General features: G+C 36.2%; 1 protein-coding gene across 5 annotated transcripts in view; it reads right to left on the bottom strand.

Moving 5' to 3' along the window:
• UEVLD (UEV and lactate/malate dehyrogenase domains) overlaps positions 1-14,056 on the bottom strand; it is a 44,160-nt gene extending 30,104 nt beyond the window's left edge. For 2 of the 5 annotated variants that reach the window (XR_006728203.2, XM_010964775.3), the window contains exons 1-3: positions 13,899-14,056; positions 6,615-6,699; positions 3,275-3,340 (exon numbers count right to left, since the gene is read on the bottom strand). Coding sequence is in view for 2 of the 5 variants with exons in the window: in XM_010964775.3 (XP_010963077.1) it covers positions 3,275-3,340; positions 6,615-6,699; positions 13,899-13,940 (193 nt within the window). In the remaining 3 variants the exon portion in view is untranslated. Of the gene's footprint in view, positions 1-3,274; positions 3,341-6,614; positions 6,700-13,898 lie in introns of those variants that run through there. The other 3 variants (XM_010964776.3, XM_045523765.2, XM_045523766.2) reach the window with 2 other exon arrangements.
• Between the last annotated feature and the right edge of the window lie 106 nt (positions 14,057-14,162).

Below are 14,162 nucleotides of genomic sequence, written 5' to 3'. Positions count from 1 at the left end.
AATATGGGTATGGGCTATGGGCATAGCCGTTGGTCCAAAGCTAATTCTATGATTATAAAGTCCTGAAATCACAGCACTACCAAGTGAGCAGCAGGTAATGAGACACACCATCACATTCCTCCAGACGGTATTCTGTCTAATGTTATATACTCTAGACAGTGCTTTTCAAATGTTGGTCACAATAATTAGGTCATGAAATTAATTCAGCAGGCTGTAAACAATATTTTTACATGGAATTGAATAGAAAAATACACTGACAGGTGGTATGGTATTTCAGTTATAAACATGTATAATTATGTATATAAAAGTATTTCTTATTATGGGTCACAATCAAAACATTTAAAAGCCACTGTTTAGGCCATTCTTTTTGTTTTGGAGTGGTAGTCCAAATCTTGAAGGCACCACTTTCTAATGTTGATCATTACACATTAAAGGAAAGAAATTTCTATTAAAGGTATCTTTCTGATTGATCAAGGATGTGTTGCATTCATCAGTGCTCCTCCCCAGCAGCATTCATGCATTTTATTATTTTTTTAATTAATTATTTTTATAATTCTTTTTTTTGGGCAGAGGTCATAAGATTTATTTATTTATTTAATGGAGGTACTGGAGATTGAACCCAGGACTTTGTGCATGCTAAGACATGCTCTACCACTGAGCTATAACCTCCCCCCCATTCATGCATTTTAATAGCTCATTCCTGGCAAAACACGTGGTGAGTCTGATTCCCATGTCTATATTGGTAAGATTTCACTACTGGTGTCCGATTCCCTTCTTCTTTCTTTCCCATTTTTTCCTGTCAGCAAATGCCCTGCCTCCAACCCTGCCCATTGCTTTCAGTAATTCATTACCAAAGAGTCAGGACTCCTGTTAGAACCCTCAGATTTAAAGTAATTACTTCATTTAAGAACATAATTAAAGTTAGCTATAAATAAAGTTCAGATGAGTACCATCCTACAAAGATCATACACATCTTGAAAGAGTGGGTGGATGAAGAAAAGGTGTCATCACAACCTTGGCACAATCTTGGAGGGATAAGAGATGATCCAGAAAGTTTCTGCAAGTATACATAAGGAAATATCAACAGAAGATTCACCTGGGGAATAGGACTGTGTGGAAGGTTAGATATAAGCTTAACCTCATTTCTTCTTGTTTAAATTTTTTTAGCATAAGCATGTATTATTATTATACTAACAAATTTAGTAACTAAAAGGAAGTAATATAAGCAGACAAATAATAATGGCCAACATTTATAAGGCACTTACAATGTGCCAGCAACTATGCCAAAAGCTTTACTTACAGTAATGCACTTAATCTTCACAGTTCTAGAGTTAGGCTGTTACTGGTCCATTTACAGACAAGAAAGATGATACATCCTGACCTGCTGACCAGCAGGAAATAACTAGTGTGCATCATAATGAGTTGATATACTTCTAGTCAAAAGCAAAGGGGAAAAAGACTGTACTAAAAAAACAAAAAATAAAAAAAAGTATCACAGGACCCACTGCTACCTTGGAATTACTACCAGCATAAGAATCAATGACCTGACTCGTTGGCTCTGGGAAGATGCACAGTGCCAATGAGAGGCATCTTAAGATCATTTTTATGCCCTCCTGTTACCTCCCGACACTGTCCTAGAAACCGAATGTTACTAAGCAATGATTCATTTAATTTCATAAGTTCCTTTGTTAATATGCAACTACCCCTGAAATCACTGGGGTTGGTAAGAATTATAAAATCAGTCAATTAATCAATCAATCATTGGGGTGGTATGAATTCTTTCTCTCTTTCTCTAACATCTAACCATAAAAATACAACACAAATAATGGGAAATAGGTCTGAGTTAAGTTCTCTAAGCACTCAGAAAATAGTGAGAACTTGGGGAGAAGCAAGAAAAGGAAATAAAAATCGACTCTATACCTGTTCTGCCTGCCTCACTGCAATTTTTTCAGAGCCTACTGCTACTTACTTCCACCTCCAACCACATTCCTATTCGTAAAAACCAAACTGAATTCCTGAGCATTTTCTGTGCCAAAGGAGGTATCATGACCGGACATAAACAGGGGCAGAATAAAACGTGAGTGTTTCTCTGGCAATAAGCCATTATGAGGGGGAAGCAATTAAGGATGGTCTGTAACAGCAAGGAATACCATAATGAAGCACTATTTTGAAAGAAGTTCCCCCAAAATACAGCTTCTTGGTGTCTATTGGGCAACGTGCTCCCATCATACAGTGATAAATCCTCTGTAAGAGATAGCAAACTCTACTGTCCTCTCCCCATTTGGTTTCCAGATCCTCCTCAGCCCTTTTTCAGTGCACCTCCTCTTGCAAATACCCAGTGAATTCATTTATTCCTAAGCCTATCAATCAGCAATAAAATAAACTAACTCAATCATCCAACAAATATTTACTCAGCATTTTCCATAAACACAGCACTGTATGTTAGGGATTTGGGATGTTCCTCCTGAGATTATTTGCATTTTAAAAGAGGAATGTATTTTTAATGGTGGAATTTTAAGCACTACTTCACAGAAATATATTGGAACCAATGCTTCACTGGTGTTCTTCAAATCATGCTATAGAAGCAACCTCCTGTGACACCTGCCTGGCAGATCAGTGCTGCTGAACACTGAGGGAAGTGGGTTCAGACAAATAAGAAAAGTTAAGTATAGGGAAGTTAGTGATTTTTTTCTTTCTTTTTAGCAAACACTCAGCGATTTTAACCTCTCAGGCCACCTGAACACATGATGCTTTCTTTGAGCTTTAATAACCTGCTTTTAAAATTTCCTATTAACAGTTTCAAGTTCCAGCCTCATACCAGTTGTGTGGGCTTAGGTAAGCCACATGACAGGATTCTGTTTCACCTACAGAATGGGGATAATGCTACATCATATAGAGGGAAAAGAGGGGAACAAAACATTGATGTGATGGAGGAAAATGTGGGGCCCCTGCAGTTTGCTGTGGAAAGCAGAGATGACTCTCCACAAGAGTAGGCCTATGTCTGTCGTACTCTCCTCTGTACCTCAAAACCTGGCAGAGTAGTGGGCACACAGTTGACACTCAATAAATAAATACCCGTTAAACTGAATTGAATTTGTTGGTGTTAATCTAGGCTTTCCTCGATGGGGACAGCATTCTGTTATATCCAGTAAGGTTCTGTATAGATCATACATATGTGAAAAAATTTTGACAATGTTATGATACTAAACAAATGTAAGTTCTTATAAAAATGCTCTTTTAGAAAATTCCCACATTTCTCAACTTCCATACTTACCCTGATGCATCACAGGAATAGTGCCAGTGAAATTCAGCAGGTCTTTTTGGGAACTATCTTTGAAAACTGGAAGCAAAAAAAAAGCCCCAAAATGTGCAATGAGAAATAAAATGCATGCATACATACAAAATCACACAACTTCTAAATACCATTTTCTGGGAATCAGTAAATACATTGGCAAGAGGAAATTACTAGGTGGTGTTCTCTTAGAAAGCAGAGTAGGCGGTTGAAAGAACACACGACTCTGATACTGAAATTCCTACTTCTAGGCCCACTTTTCCTACTTATAGGTGATGGAAGAAATTTTCACATTTTGAGGTATAGGGAAGTATCCTGGCTTTTACATGATTTAACTTAAACTTTATGCTAACTAGAACAGCCTGCTTTATGGCCTGTTAAACATACATTGTTCATCTGCTTTAACCATTAAAGAAAAGGGTACATTGTCCAGAAGTAAAGAATGTCCATTTTGAAGATGGAAATAAACGCCTCCCTTCCTGGGACATCACTGCTATCACTCCTTTGATGATAAGGCCTCCTGCCCAGGCAAGGCCATGCTGACTCCCTGTGTGCATGCTCATCTGTCTTTTTTTTGAAACCCTGAAGGAATGGAATAGGGCCTATTATGTTTGATGTTCTTTGTTCAGGCAAGACAAAACTGCTGAAAATCATGCTGCTTTGGAATAGTTCTTCAGAGCTTTCTGAAAGGCTGTTTCTTGGGCTATAGTCCTCAGTTTGGCTCGAATAAAATTCTTTTCTATTCCTATTATAGACTGTTTATTGATTATTTTGGTCAACAGAGGCAAGTGAATTTTGGTTACTTTAATCTCTGACTTTCAGTGTCATCATCTATAAAATATAGATAATAAGACTGCATTATAAAGTTGTCATAAGGATCAAATGAGATAATGTGAAAATCCTAAATAGAAGTAAAGGATTATAAAATGTGGGGACATTATCAAATAACCGTCACATGTAATACCAGTTATAATCATGTTCAGATATCACATTATAACTTTAATAATCAGGAAAAAAGTTAGTTTTAATTTTGAAAGTAACCTTTTAGAAACTTAATAATTATCTTCTTCGATTTCTCTAACTCCAATTTTCTCAACCTTTTCTCAATCTTCACATCCCTGAAATTTCAACTTACCTGTATTAACTGGGACACAATGATGGAGAGTTAATGCTCTAGTTTCTGAATTGAATACAGAAAACACTACATCTAGTTTCAAACTGTCAAACTGCCTTGGAATGCCTTTTAGGACCTCAGTAACTAACTATACTATTTAGGCAATGGAAGAAAAAAAGTCTAAATAGATTTGACGACCTATCAGAAAGGGAGAAAATGAAAAGCCAGGCTGACAGAAAACTCAAGGCTAAGAGTGTACATAAGTACAAATATTTACCTTGAACTATATGAGGGAAAGGTAACAAAGGGTGAAGGGAATTACTTTATGGCAAAAACTAAAATGGAAAGAGAAGTGGAACAAGGATTGTTTCTCAGGGACACAGAAGAACCTAGAAATGTAGTAGAGAAACAATATTACATTCATCATATAGTAAAATTATTCAAAAAGTCAAAATAGAAATGATTATGACACTTGACTAACATTCTCTTCAATAATAAAATGTACATTGACAATATTAATCCTATAGCTTAAGGGTTTAATGGCACCATAGCTTACCTTCTCTAGACAGGGGAAATGAGAATAAAAATTAACTGGTATATCAAAGCTCTAAATCTATATGCTGAAGAAAGACACTATAAAAGAACAAATAGTATTCAAGCAGAGGGCAAGACGGACATGAGTACAACCTTCCACTAGCTGTGTAATCTTGAGCAAGTTATGTAAACTCTCTGAGCCTCAGTTTATTTGAAAAACATAGTCATACTTACCTCATAGCTTTGATTATTAAAAAAAAGTATGTAAGATAATGCAGATAAAACACTTGGAAGCATATCTGATGTTCAAGAAATAGTAGCTGTTAAATCCCCCCATCTCAGGCATTCATGCAGCACCAAATACCTAGGTGCTAATTAAGAGAGGCCAGACACAGATGGCCCAGAATCTAATCATTTCTTCCACAAATAAAATTAGCTATTCCTAAGGAATACTTCAATAACTCCTCAAAATTTCTAATACATAAATCTGAATTAGATATATTTTCCTAACCCAAGCTAATTCAAATATAAAACATACCCATAGAACAAAGAAGTTTTTTTTTCTTCAAAACTATGTGTTGTGACTAATTCATGGGTCCTGAAATCAATTTAGCGAGTTTCAATCAGCATTTCTTTTTTTTTCAAAATGATAAAAAGACGGTTTATTGCTAGAGAAGAGATCTGAAGAGGAAATTATCTATCTCTTTTTTTTTAACATTTTTTTATTGAGTAATAGTCATTTTACAATGTTGTGTCAAATTTCAGTGTGGAGCACAATGTTTCAGTTATACATGAACATACATATATTCATGGAATGGAAGAGAAGAGAAAATCCATGGTGTATATAATATTTTAATTATTTATATATGGAGTTATGATATAAAATGTATTTCCAAGTGTAAGTTGTGGTCAGAAATTTTGAAAGATAGTAAAATCTTTCTTAGGTAACTAGACCCTCTACATAAAGTAAAGAAGATAACTAAAACTTTGTTATTAATCCTGAATCAATCATAGATGTGGTAGGCAAAATAACAGCCTCCAAAGATGTCCAACACCCTAATCCTTGCAACCCATGAATATGTTAACCTTATTCAGCAAAGAAACTTTTGAGATGCAATTAAGTTAAGGACTCTAAGATGGGGAAATTACCCTGTATTATTAAAGTGGGCCTAATCCAATCACACTAGTTCTTAAAAGCAGAGAAACTTTTCTCTGGAGATCTAACTACAGAAGGATGATTGGAGAAATACAACATTGCTAACTTTGAAGATGGAGGAAGGTGACCTCAAGCCAAAGAATGTGGGTGACCTTTAGAAACTAAAAAAGGCAAGAGAACAGATTATGTCCCAGAGCCTCCAGAAAGGAACTAAGACCTGCCAATACTTCTAACCTACAGAGACCTGTGTTGGGATTCTATCCTACAGAACTGTCAGATAGTAAATCTGTATTGTTTTGAGCCACTAAATTTGTGCTAATTTGTTATAGCAACAATAGAAAACTAATACAATATATATTTTATTAACTTAACTTTCCTCAAAAGCCACAGGTAATAAAGTGTAGTTCAAACTCAGGGGATAAAAGAGAAAAATGACAAATTATAAATTTATAGCTCTCTAGGAACAAATAATTAATAGTTTAAATAATACAGCAAAAGCTAGAGGATATGATTCTTACCATAGGTATCCATGGAATATCTGAAATGTGGGAAAAACATATTTACATTCTTTAGTTCTTCCATAGTTAGATCCCTGAATTTGTACTGAAAAGAGAAAAATGAGCATGCAGTAAGAATAACAGTATAAGCAGCAGAACAATTACAAATTAACATTTGACTGAACCCTTACTCTGGGCTCTGAGTTTTACAAACATGAAAAGTATTTGATTTAACCTTTTTAATAACGACCCTATGATTTAGGTAAGGCTTATAACTGCTCTCCTTTACAGAAGAGGAAAATGAAAGCTAGAGAATCAAAATAACTTGCTGAGTTAGATAGCAAGTTAAGTAGTGAAGCCAGAGCTCAAACTGAGGGCCTAGCCTTTAACCACTAAATCACACTGCCTCCAAATACATTCTGAAGGCTAAGAAATAGGGCAGGTTGTAGCAGCCGTCATCACTGTTTAAGACCCCCTTGTCATTCTTGAATATCTCATCCACTTGAGACACCGTTCCTGGTACTGCAACTGGGTTTCAAAGGGAGAAAAGAAAACATGCAAGGGTTTGTGGTCAGGTTGAGTGAACTACCTCTTCATTTATCCAGATGTAGTCCCAGAAATACTACCTTGGTTGCCTTGTGGGCAAAATCATTTATCCTCTTTGAACTTATTATCTCACTTGTGCAGAGAAATTATACCCACCTCCTAGACTTGTGCTGAGGAGTAAATGAAGAAAAAAAAAAAAAGGATGTGAACAGTTTATTACCATCTTGAAAATGAAACTAAAAAAACAATTATGTTCACAGTGGCACAACAGCTTCAAAAAAATAAAATAAAAAACATTTAGGAATACATTTAACAAGATGCAAAATCTAGACATTAAAAACTATAAAACATTGTTGAAGTAAATTAAAGTACATCTAAATAAATAGAAAGACAACCCTTGTCAATAGATCAGAAGAGTTAATATCGCTAAGATGGCAATAATCCCCTACAGATTCAACAGTCAACAATCCATATCAAAATCCCAGCTACCTTTTTTCACTTGTTTGCACAAATTTACAAACTGATCTTAAAATTCACATAGAAATTCAAGGAACCCAGCCAAAACAATCTTAAAAAGAGAACAAAGTCAGAGGATTTATACTGTAATAAAAAGACAGCTTATAATAAAAAAAGACAGACAATAACAAGTGTGGGAGAGGAAGTGGAGAAATCAGAACTGTGGTAAAATGGTGCAGCTGCTTTAGAAAGTCTGGCAATTCTTCAAAAGATTAAACACAGAGTTACCACATGACCTAGCAATTCCACTCTGAAATATGTACCCAAGAAAAATGAAAACACGTCCACACAAAAACTTGTGCACAACTGTTCATATTAGCATTATTCATAATAGTCAAAAAGTGAAATCAATCTAAATGGCCATCAACTGATGACTAAAGTGGGATATATCCATAAAATGGAATATTTAGCCATAAAAATAAAGAACTGATACATACTGCAACACGGATAAGCCTTGAAAACACCACGCTGAATGAAAGCAGACAGACACAAAAAGCCACATATTGTACGCTTTGCATGTAAAATACCCCAAATAGGCAAATTCACAGAAACAAAAACTAGATTAGTGAGTGCCGAGGGCTGGAGAAAATAAAGAATAATTGATCCTGTTTCCTCTCTCTGAGACTTAAGTTTTTCATCTGCAAAAGAGATATAGCTCTACTGCCTGCCAACTTCAACAAGTATGTATGAAGATCTCACCATTAACATATGTAAAAGTGAGATATTAAACAAAATATGTATACAATAGTAAGTACAGACAGGAAATGATCGATCAACATAAAGTACACCTAAGTTACAGAAAGGCCTCTGAGAAGAGCTGTCTACAATTCACATTAGAGCCTAGAATGGTACAGAAAATTGGAGCGAAGGGGAAAGGTCATTTTAAGACGGAAAAGAATTTGGCAGAAGAAGGGGTGGGGGGTGGGAAGGGACAGACTGGGATTTTAAAATGCAGAATAGATAAACAAGATTATACTGTATAGCACAGGGAAATATATACAAGATCTTGTGGTAGCTCATAGCGAAAAAAATGTGACAATGAATATATATATGTTCATGTATAACTGAAAAATTGTGCTCTACACTAGAATCTGACACAACATTGTAAAATGACTATTACTCAATTAAAAAAATGTAAAAAAAAATAGATGAACAACAAGGTTCTACTGTACAGCACAGGGAACTATATTCAATACCTTGTAATAGCCTATAATGAAAAAGAATATGAAAAGGAATATATATATGTGTGTGCAACTTAACCACTATGAAACTAACATGACATTGTAAGCTGACTATATTTCAATAAAAATATTTCTTAAAAAAAAAAAAATTTGGCAGAAGGAAAAACATATAGTTATTAACAACTTGAGGACAGAAATCATCTCTTATTCATCTTTGTATCTCCCAAGAGCACTGAGCACACGGTATAACTTCAATAAATGTAGGCTAATTGGATGGGAGTCAGCAAAGAGTCAGATTTATATGAGTACAGTGGATATAGAAAGCAATTATGATCCACAAGACTGAGCATCAAAACTAAGAATTGTCAGTATTAACTACAGCAGGGTAAAAGGAGTCCCAGATTCAGTGTCCCTGATTCAGTGGAAAAACAAAAGTGAATGAAATCATCCCAACTCCAAACACTACACAAATGTACAAAAGGCTGCACTGTTGTCACCTAGAATACAGATTATAAACCAAAATAATTTTTTGTTGTTTTCTACTTGATATTATAAGCTATTTTCTACATCCTTAACAATCTATGAGAAAGTGATGATTAATGGCTGCATAGGGATATATACCAGAATTGATCTAACTGCCAAACTGTTGTAAAAGTTTGTCAAAAGAGGACAAAAGCACTCTTTCTTAGGGCTTGAAAACCCAAATGTCACTATTAGTCAAATATGTGACTTGTCTTTTTGATGCCTTAAAAAAAAGACCTATTTTATCTGTCCTAAAAAAAAAAAAATCAGGTCATTTTCACTATATGTGAAACACCCTCTCACTGTAATATTAAGTCATTTTCCATTACTATTCTATACCACCTAAGAGAAGTCTTCATAACATTCTCTAAGGAATATGCCTCAGACAATACCACATGCTTAAAGGGTGCAGGCAGGAAACTAGAGGAAAACTGGCCCATGAGATTCTAAAACTAAAGCAATAATACTGTCATTAAAATCAGCGAGACTGAATAATTGAGAAGTTACTAAAATTTTTACTTTATCTGCTATACAACAATGTTTATTGAGTAGACTGATATTTACAAACATCAAGAGTACTCTTACATGACATTATTCAAATGTTGGACACACTAAGGGATATTTTGTGGCATCATTTCATAAGAAAATTAATTTAACAGGAAGGAATCTTATGGATCAGGTCCAATCCTATCATTTTATGAGTTAGCAAATCTAGGATAAGTTACCTGTTTAAGGTAACTCAGTCAAGGGAGTAGGAAATAGGAATTAGGGGAACACAGTTTTTCTAACACAGTTAGTATTTAATACAAACTAAAGGATATATACACATGTATACATATATGTAGATATATACAAATTCTGAAGAATAAATACTTGTGTACCAACCCACCCATGTTTGATCTAGAACAGTGCTATCCAACAAAACTTTCTGCCATGATGGGAAAGATCATTAAGTGTGCTGTCCAATACAGTAGCCACAAACCACACGTGGCTACCGACACTTGATATGCAGCTGGTGCGACTGAGAAACTCAATTTTTAATTTTATCTAATTTGATTAATTTAAATAGCCACACATGGCTCATGGCTACCATACTGGACCGCACAGACCTTTCCAATATCATTACATTTGTCTGGGAACTCCTCTCAACCACTCAACTGCCTACCTTGAATTGAGCAGTCATATTCCTTTGCTTTTGCCCTCCATAGTTTTGATTACATTTGTGTGCATCCCTAAACAACATACTGTTTATTTGTTTAGCTGTGTTTCTTGGTTTAATCAAAATATAATTTTGTATACAACCTACAATTTTTTTTACTCAACAAAATGTTTCTAATATTCAGTTGTATTGCTGCATGTTGCTGCTCATTCACTTTCACTACGGCTTAGTAGTGTTTTCCATTGTGTGAATGTATATACAGTAAGTTATCTTTCCCTCTGTCAATGCATATTTGGATTGTTTCTAATTTCTTAGTTACGAATAATTCTGCAAATGTCTCTTGCTTCATATATTATGAATTCTCTATGGTATCTATCTAGATGTAGAAGGTACATAAAACACACATAATCAAATTAATAAAATAAGGCCAAGTTGTTTCCCCAAAAATGAAATAACCATTTAACCACCAGCAGTGTTCAAAATTCCCATTCATCCACATTCACCAAATCATTTGAAGTTATCTTAATTTATGCCAATCCAGTGAGAGAAAATGGTGTTTTACTATGGTCTCAATTTTCATTTTTTTCTTTTTTTTTTTTTGTATTTGCCAATCCCAAATTTATTCCTCTCCCTGCCACCACATTCCCCTCTGGTAAGCACAAGTTTGTTTTCTATCTGTGTGAGTCTGTTTTGCAAATAAGTTCATTTGTATTGTATTATGGTATTTGTCTTTCTCTGTCTGACTTGACTTAGTATGATAACCTCCACGTCCATCCATGTTGCTGCAGATGGCATTACTTCACTGTTTTTTTATGGCTGAGTAGTATTCCACTATATGTTTGTGGAACACACACACACACACACACATCCCTCCCCGCAGATTCTTTATCCATTCATCTGTTGATGACCACTTAGGTTGCTTCCATGTTTTGGCTATTATAAATAGTGCTATGAATACTGGAGTGCATGTACCTTTTCAAATTAGTTTCAAACTAGCAGTGTGGAGGTTCCTTAAAAAACTAAAAATAAGAGTTACCATATGATCCAGCAATCCCACTCCTGGGCATATATCTGGAGAAAACTCTAATTTGAAAACTCAATTTGCTTTTCCAGTAAGTTACTAACGGATTGAGCAAATATTCATTTCCCTGTTTCTTCTTTTGTTTTTTTAAAAATTATTCATGTATTTTGTCCAATTCTCCCTTGGCTTTAATATTGATTTGTTGGCTAATTTATATATTCTGGATACTAATATTTTGTCAATTATGTGTTACAAAATAATTCTTCAAGTCTGTATTTTGCCTCTTCACTCTTGTCATGAAGCTTTTTGATATACAGAAGTTCTTAATTGAATGCAGTCAAATTTATCAGTCTCTTGAGTATTTCACATCGTGTTTAAAATATGTTTGCATACTCTGAGTCCATAAAGATTCTTCCCTATATTTTATGTCTATACACCTTAAAGCTTGTCTTTTACATTTAAATCTTTAATCCATGGGGAATTTTTATGTTTGGTAAGAGGTAAGGGTCCAATTTCATTTTCTCCTATATAAATAATCATTTGTCCTTGCATTCTCCTTTCTGCAGTCATCTGCAATGCCTCGTCTGCTTTATATCATATTTTCAAAATGTGTGAAAATAATTCTAAGCCCTCTAGTCTGCTCCACTGATTAATTTGTTTATCTTATACCAATACCACACTAAATCTCAATTACTAGTCTTGACATCTGGTACAGCCAAGTCCCCACACCTATTCTTCTGGAAGAAATGTCAAGATTATTCTTAGCATTTCCCTTCCAAATGAATTTCAGAATCAGTTTGAAAAGTTCCGAAAATACCCTGTTACAATTTTCCCTGGAGTTGCAATGATTCTATAGATCAGTCTGCAGAGAGCAAACATCTTCACATCCATAAAGTTAGAATATTTATTTAGGTTAGAATATCATTTTTCAATAAGATTTTTCATGTTCTCCATACAGTTGCTTTATTTTAATGTATCATTCACAAATTTTTCAGCACAAAAATTATTTCTAGATATTATTATATTATTTGCTTAGTTTGAGCGCTAAGGAACATCAAAAATCTGCTAGACGGACTTATTTCAAACTTGTTTCCTTAATTTACACATCCAACAGATGTTCATTAAGCACCTATGTGCCAGACTCCATGCCGAGCACTGATAAAACAAATAAAACCTTCCTCAACTATTCTCCCATCCTTGAGAAAATCACTCTTTTTTGTCTTTTTTCTGCATTCCAATTCCACCAAAGTTCTTTTTCTATTCTCCACTTTAGTAATTCTTCTCCCTGGACAATACATCATGCTCCCCTCATTGAAAAACTTGACAGAGTGGTTCTTTTAATTTCATGTTCTCTAAAGAGGAGACAGGGTATAATCTTAAGCACGATGATACTTTTCTTCCTACAAGTTCTAAACCTGTCACAGTAGATAAAATCATTCAAATCAAGTATATAAACAATTTCGGTTATAAGGCTTCAAAATCTCAAAGGGGTGTACAAACTGCCCCAACAAAGACATAGGCAAAGCCAACAAAAATGGCTTAATGTATGGTTTTCACATGGGGAAGTCTTATGAAGCATTATGAATCACTTAACCAAGAAACTGGTGAAAAAGGTGGTTGCCTCAAGACTGTAAACTGGTGGGGAATCAGAGAGCCTGGCCTAACGTGGAAACGGACGTTAGTCATGCCCTAGAAATGCAGGTCAGACCTCCCACTCAACCTTTCAAAGTTAAGAAAATCTCTTCTGGAACTTCCAATCTTGTCTTCATTCCTGTATGTTATCAGGCCTTTCATTCACTGCACAGTTACTCAGCACCTCCGCTGTTGTCAGGCACAGGGCTGGGTGAAGGAAATACAACACTGTCTCTGTGGTCAGAGTTCACCGCCCGAGTAAGGTTTGTTAAATAACTAATTACTCCACAATGTGATAACCGATATTTCTGAAAGCAAGTAGAGACAAAGGAGTTATTCTATCTTCCAGGAAGCGACATATGAGTGTCTTACAAAGGATGAGCACTGCAAGTAAAAAAAAAAAAAAAAAAAAAAAGGTTGGGGGAAGGCCATTTCAGCAGAGAGGCGTGGTTACAGGGGCAGGCGAGCGCTGGAAGCTGTTTGAGACCAAGAGAAGCTAGTGGCGTGAGGTCTCACAGCGGGTGGAGGTTGGGGGGACCTCAGAGTAGCGGGCGGAGCCAGAGCCCCGGCCTCGGGAGGGAGAGGCCCGCGGCCTCCCTGGGGCCATTCCCCGCAGCCGACTTCAGGCCAGCCTACCCAGCTCCAAGCCCCAGGAAAAGCCAGGGAAACACCGCGATGAGACGGCCCGGCCAGAGATAAACGCCCCCCAGACCCCCAGCTGCCCGCACCTTGCCAAGTAGTCGTCTCAGACCCTCGCTGTCGAACTCCATCTCCAGCCAGGACCGCGAGTCAGGCTCGCAGTGCCTAGTCCTTGGCCCTTCTTCCGCACCGTTCCTGGACGGAGGCCGCCGAGGACCACACTTCCCGAGCGGTCCGAGGCCCCGCCCCTTCCCAGACTCGAAGGTCCACCCACGTCCTACGCCCCAGGCTCCGCCCGGAGTCTGACCACCTACCTCTCCACCGCGAACCGCGAACCACGAACGCCGTCAGAA

This window comes from Camelus bactrianus, chromosome 10 (genome assembly GCF_048773025.1).
Source record: "Camelus bactrianus isolate YW-2024 breed Bactrian camel chromosome 10, ASM4877302v1, whole genome shotgun sequence".
Lineage (NCBI taxonomy): Eukaryota > Metazoa > Chordata > Mammalia > Artiodactyla > Camelidae > Camelus > Camelus bactrianus.
Note: the sequence above shows the minus strand (reverse complement) of the source record. Positions and strands in the feature narration are given on the sequence as shown.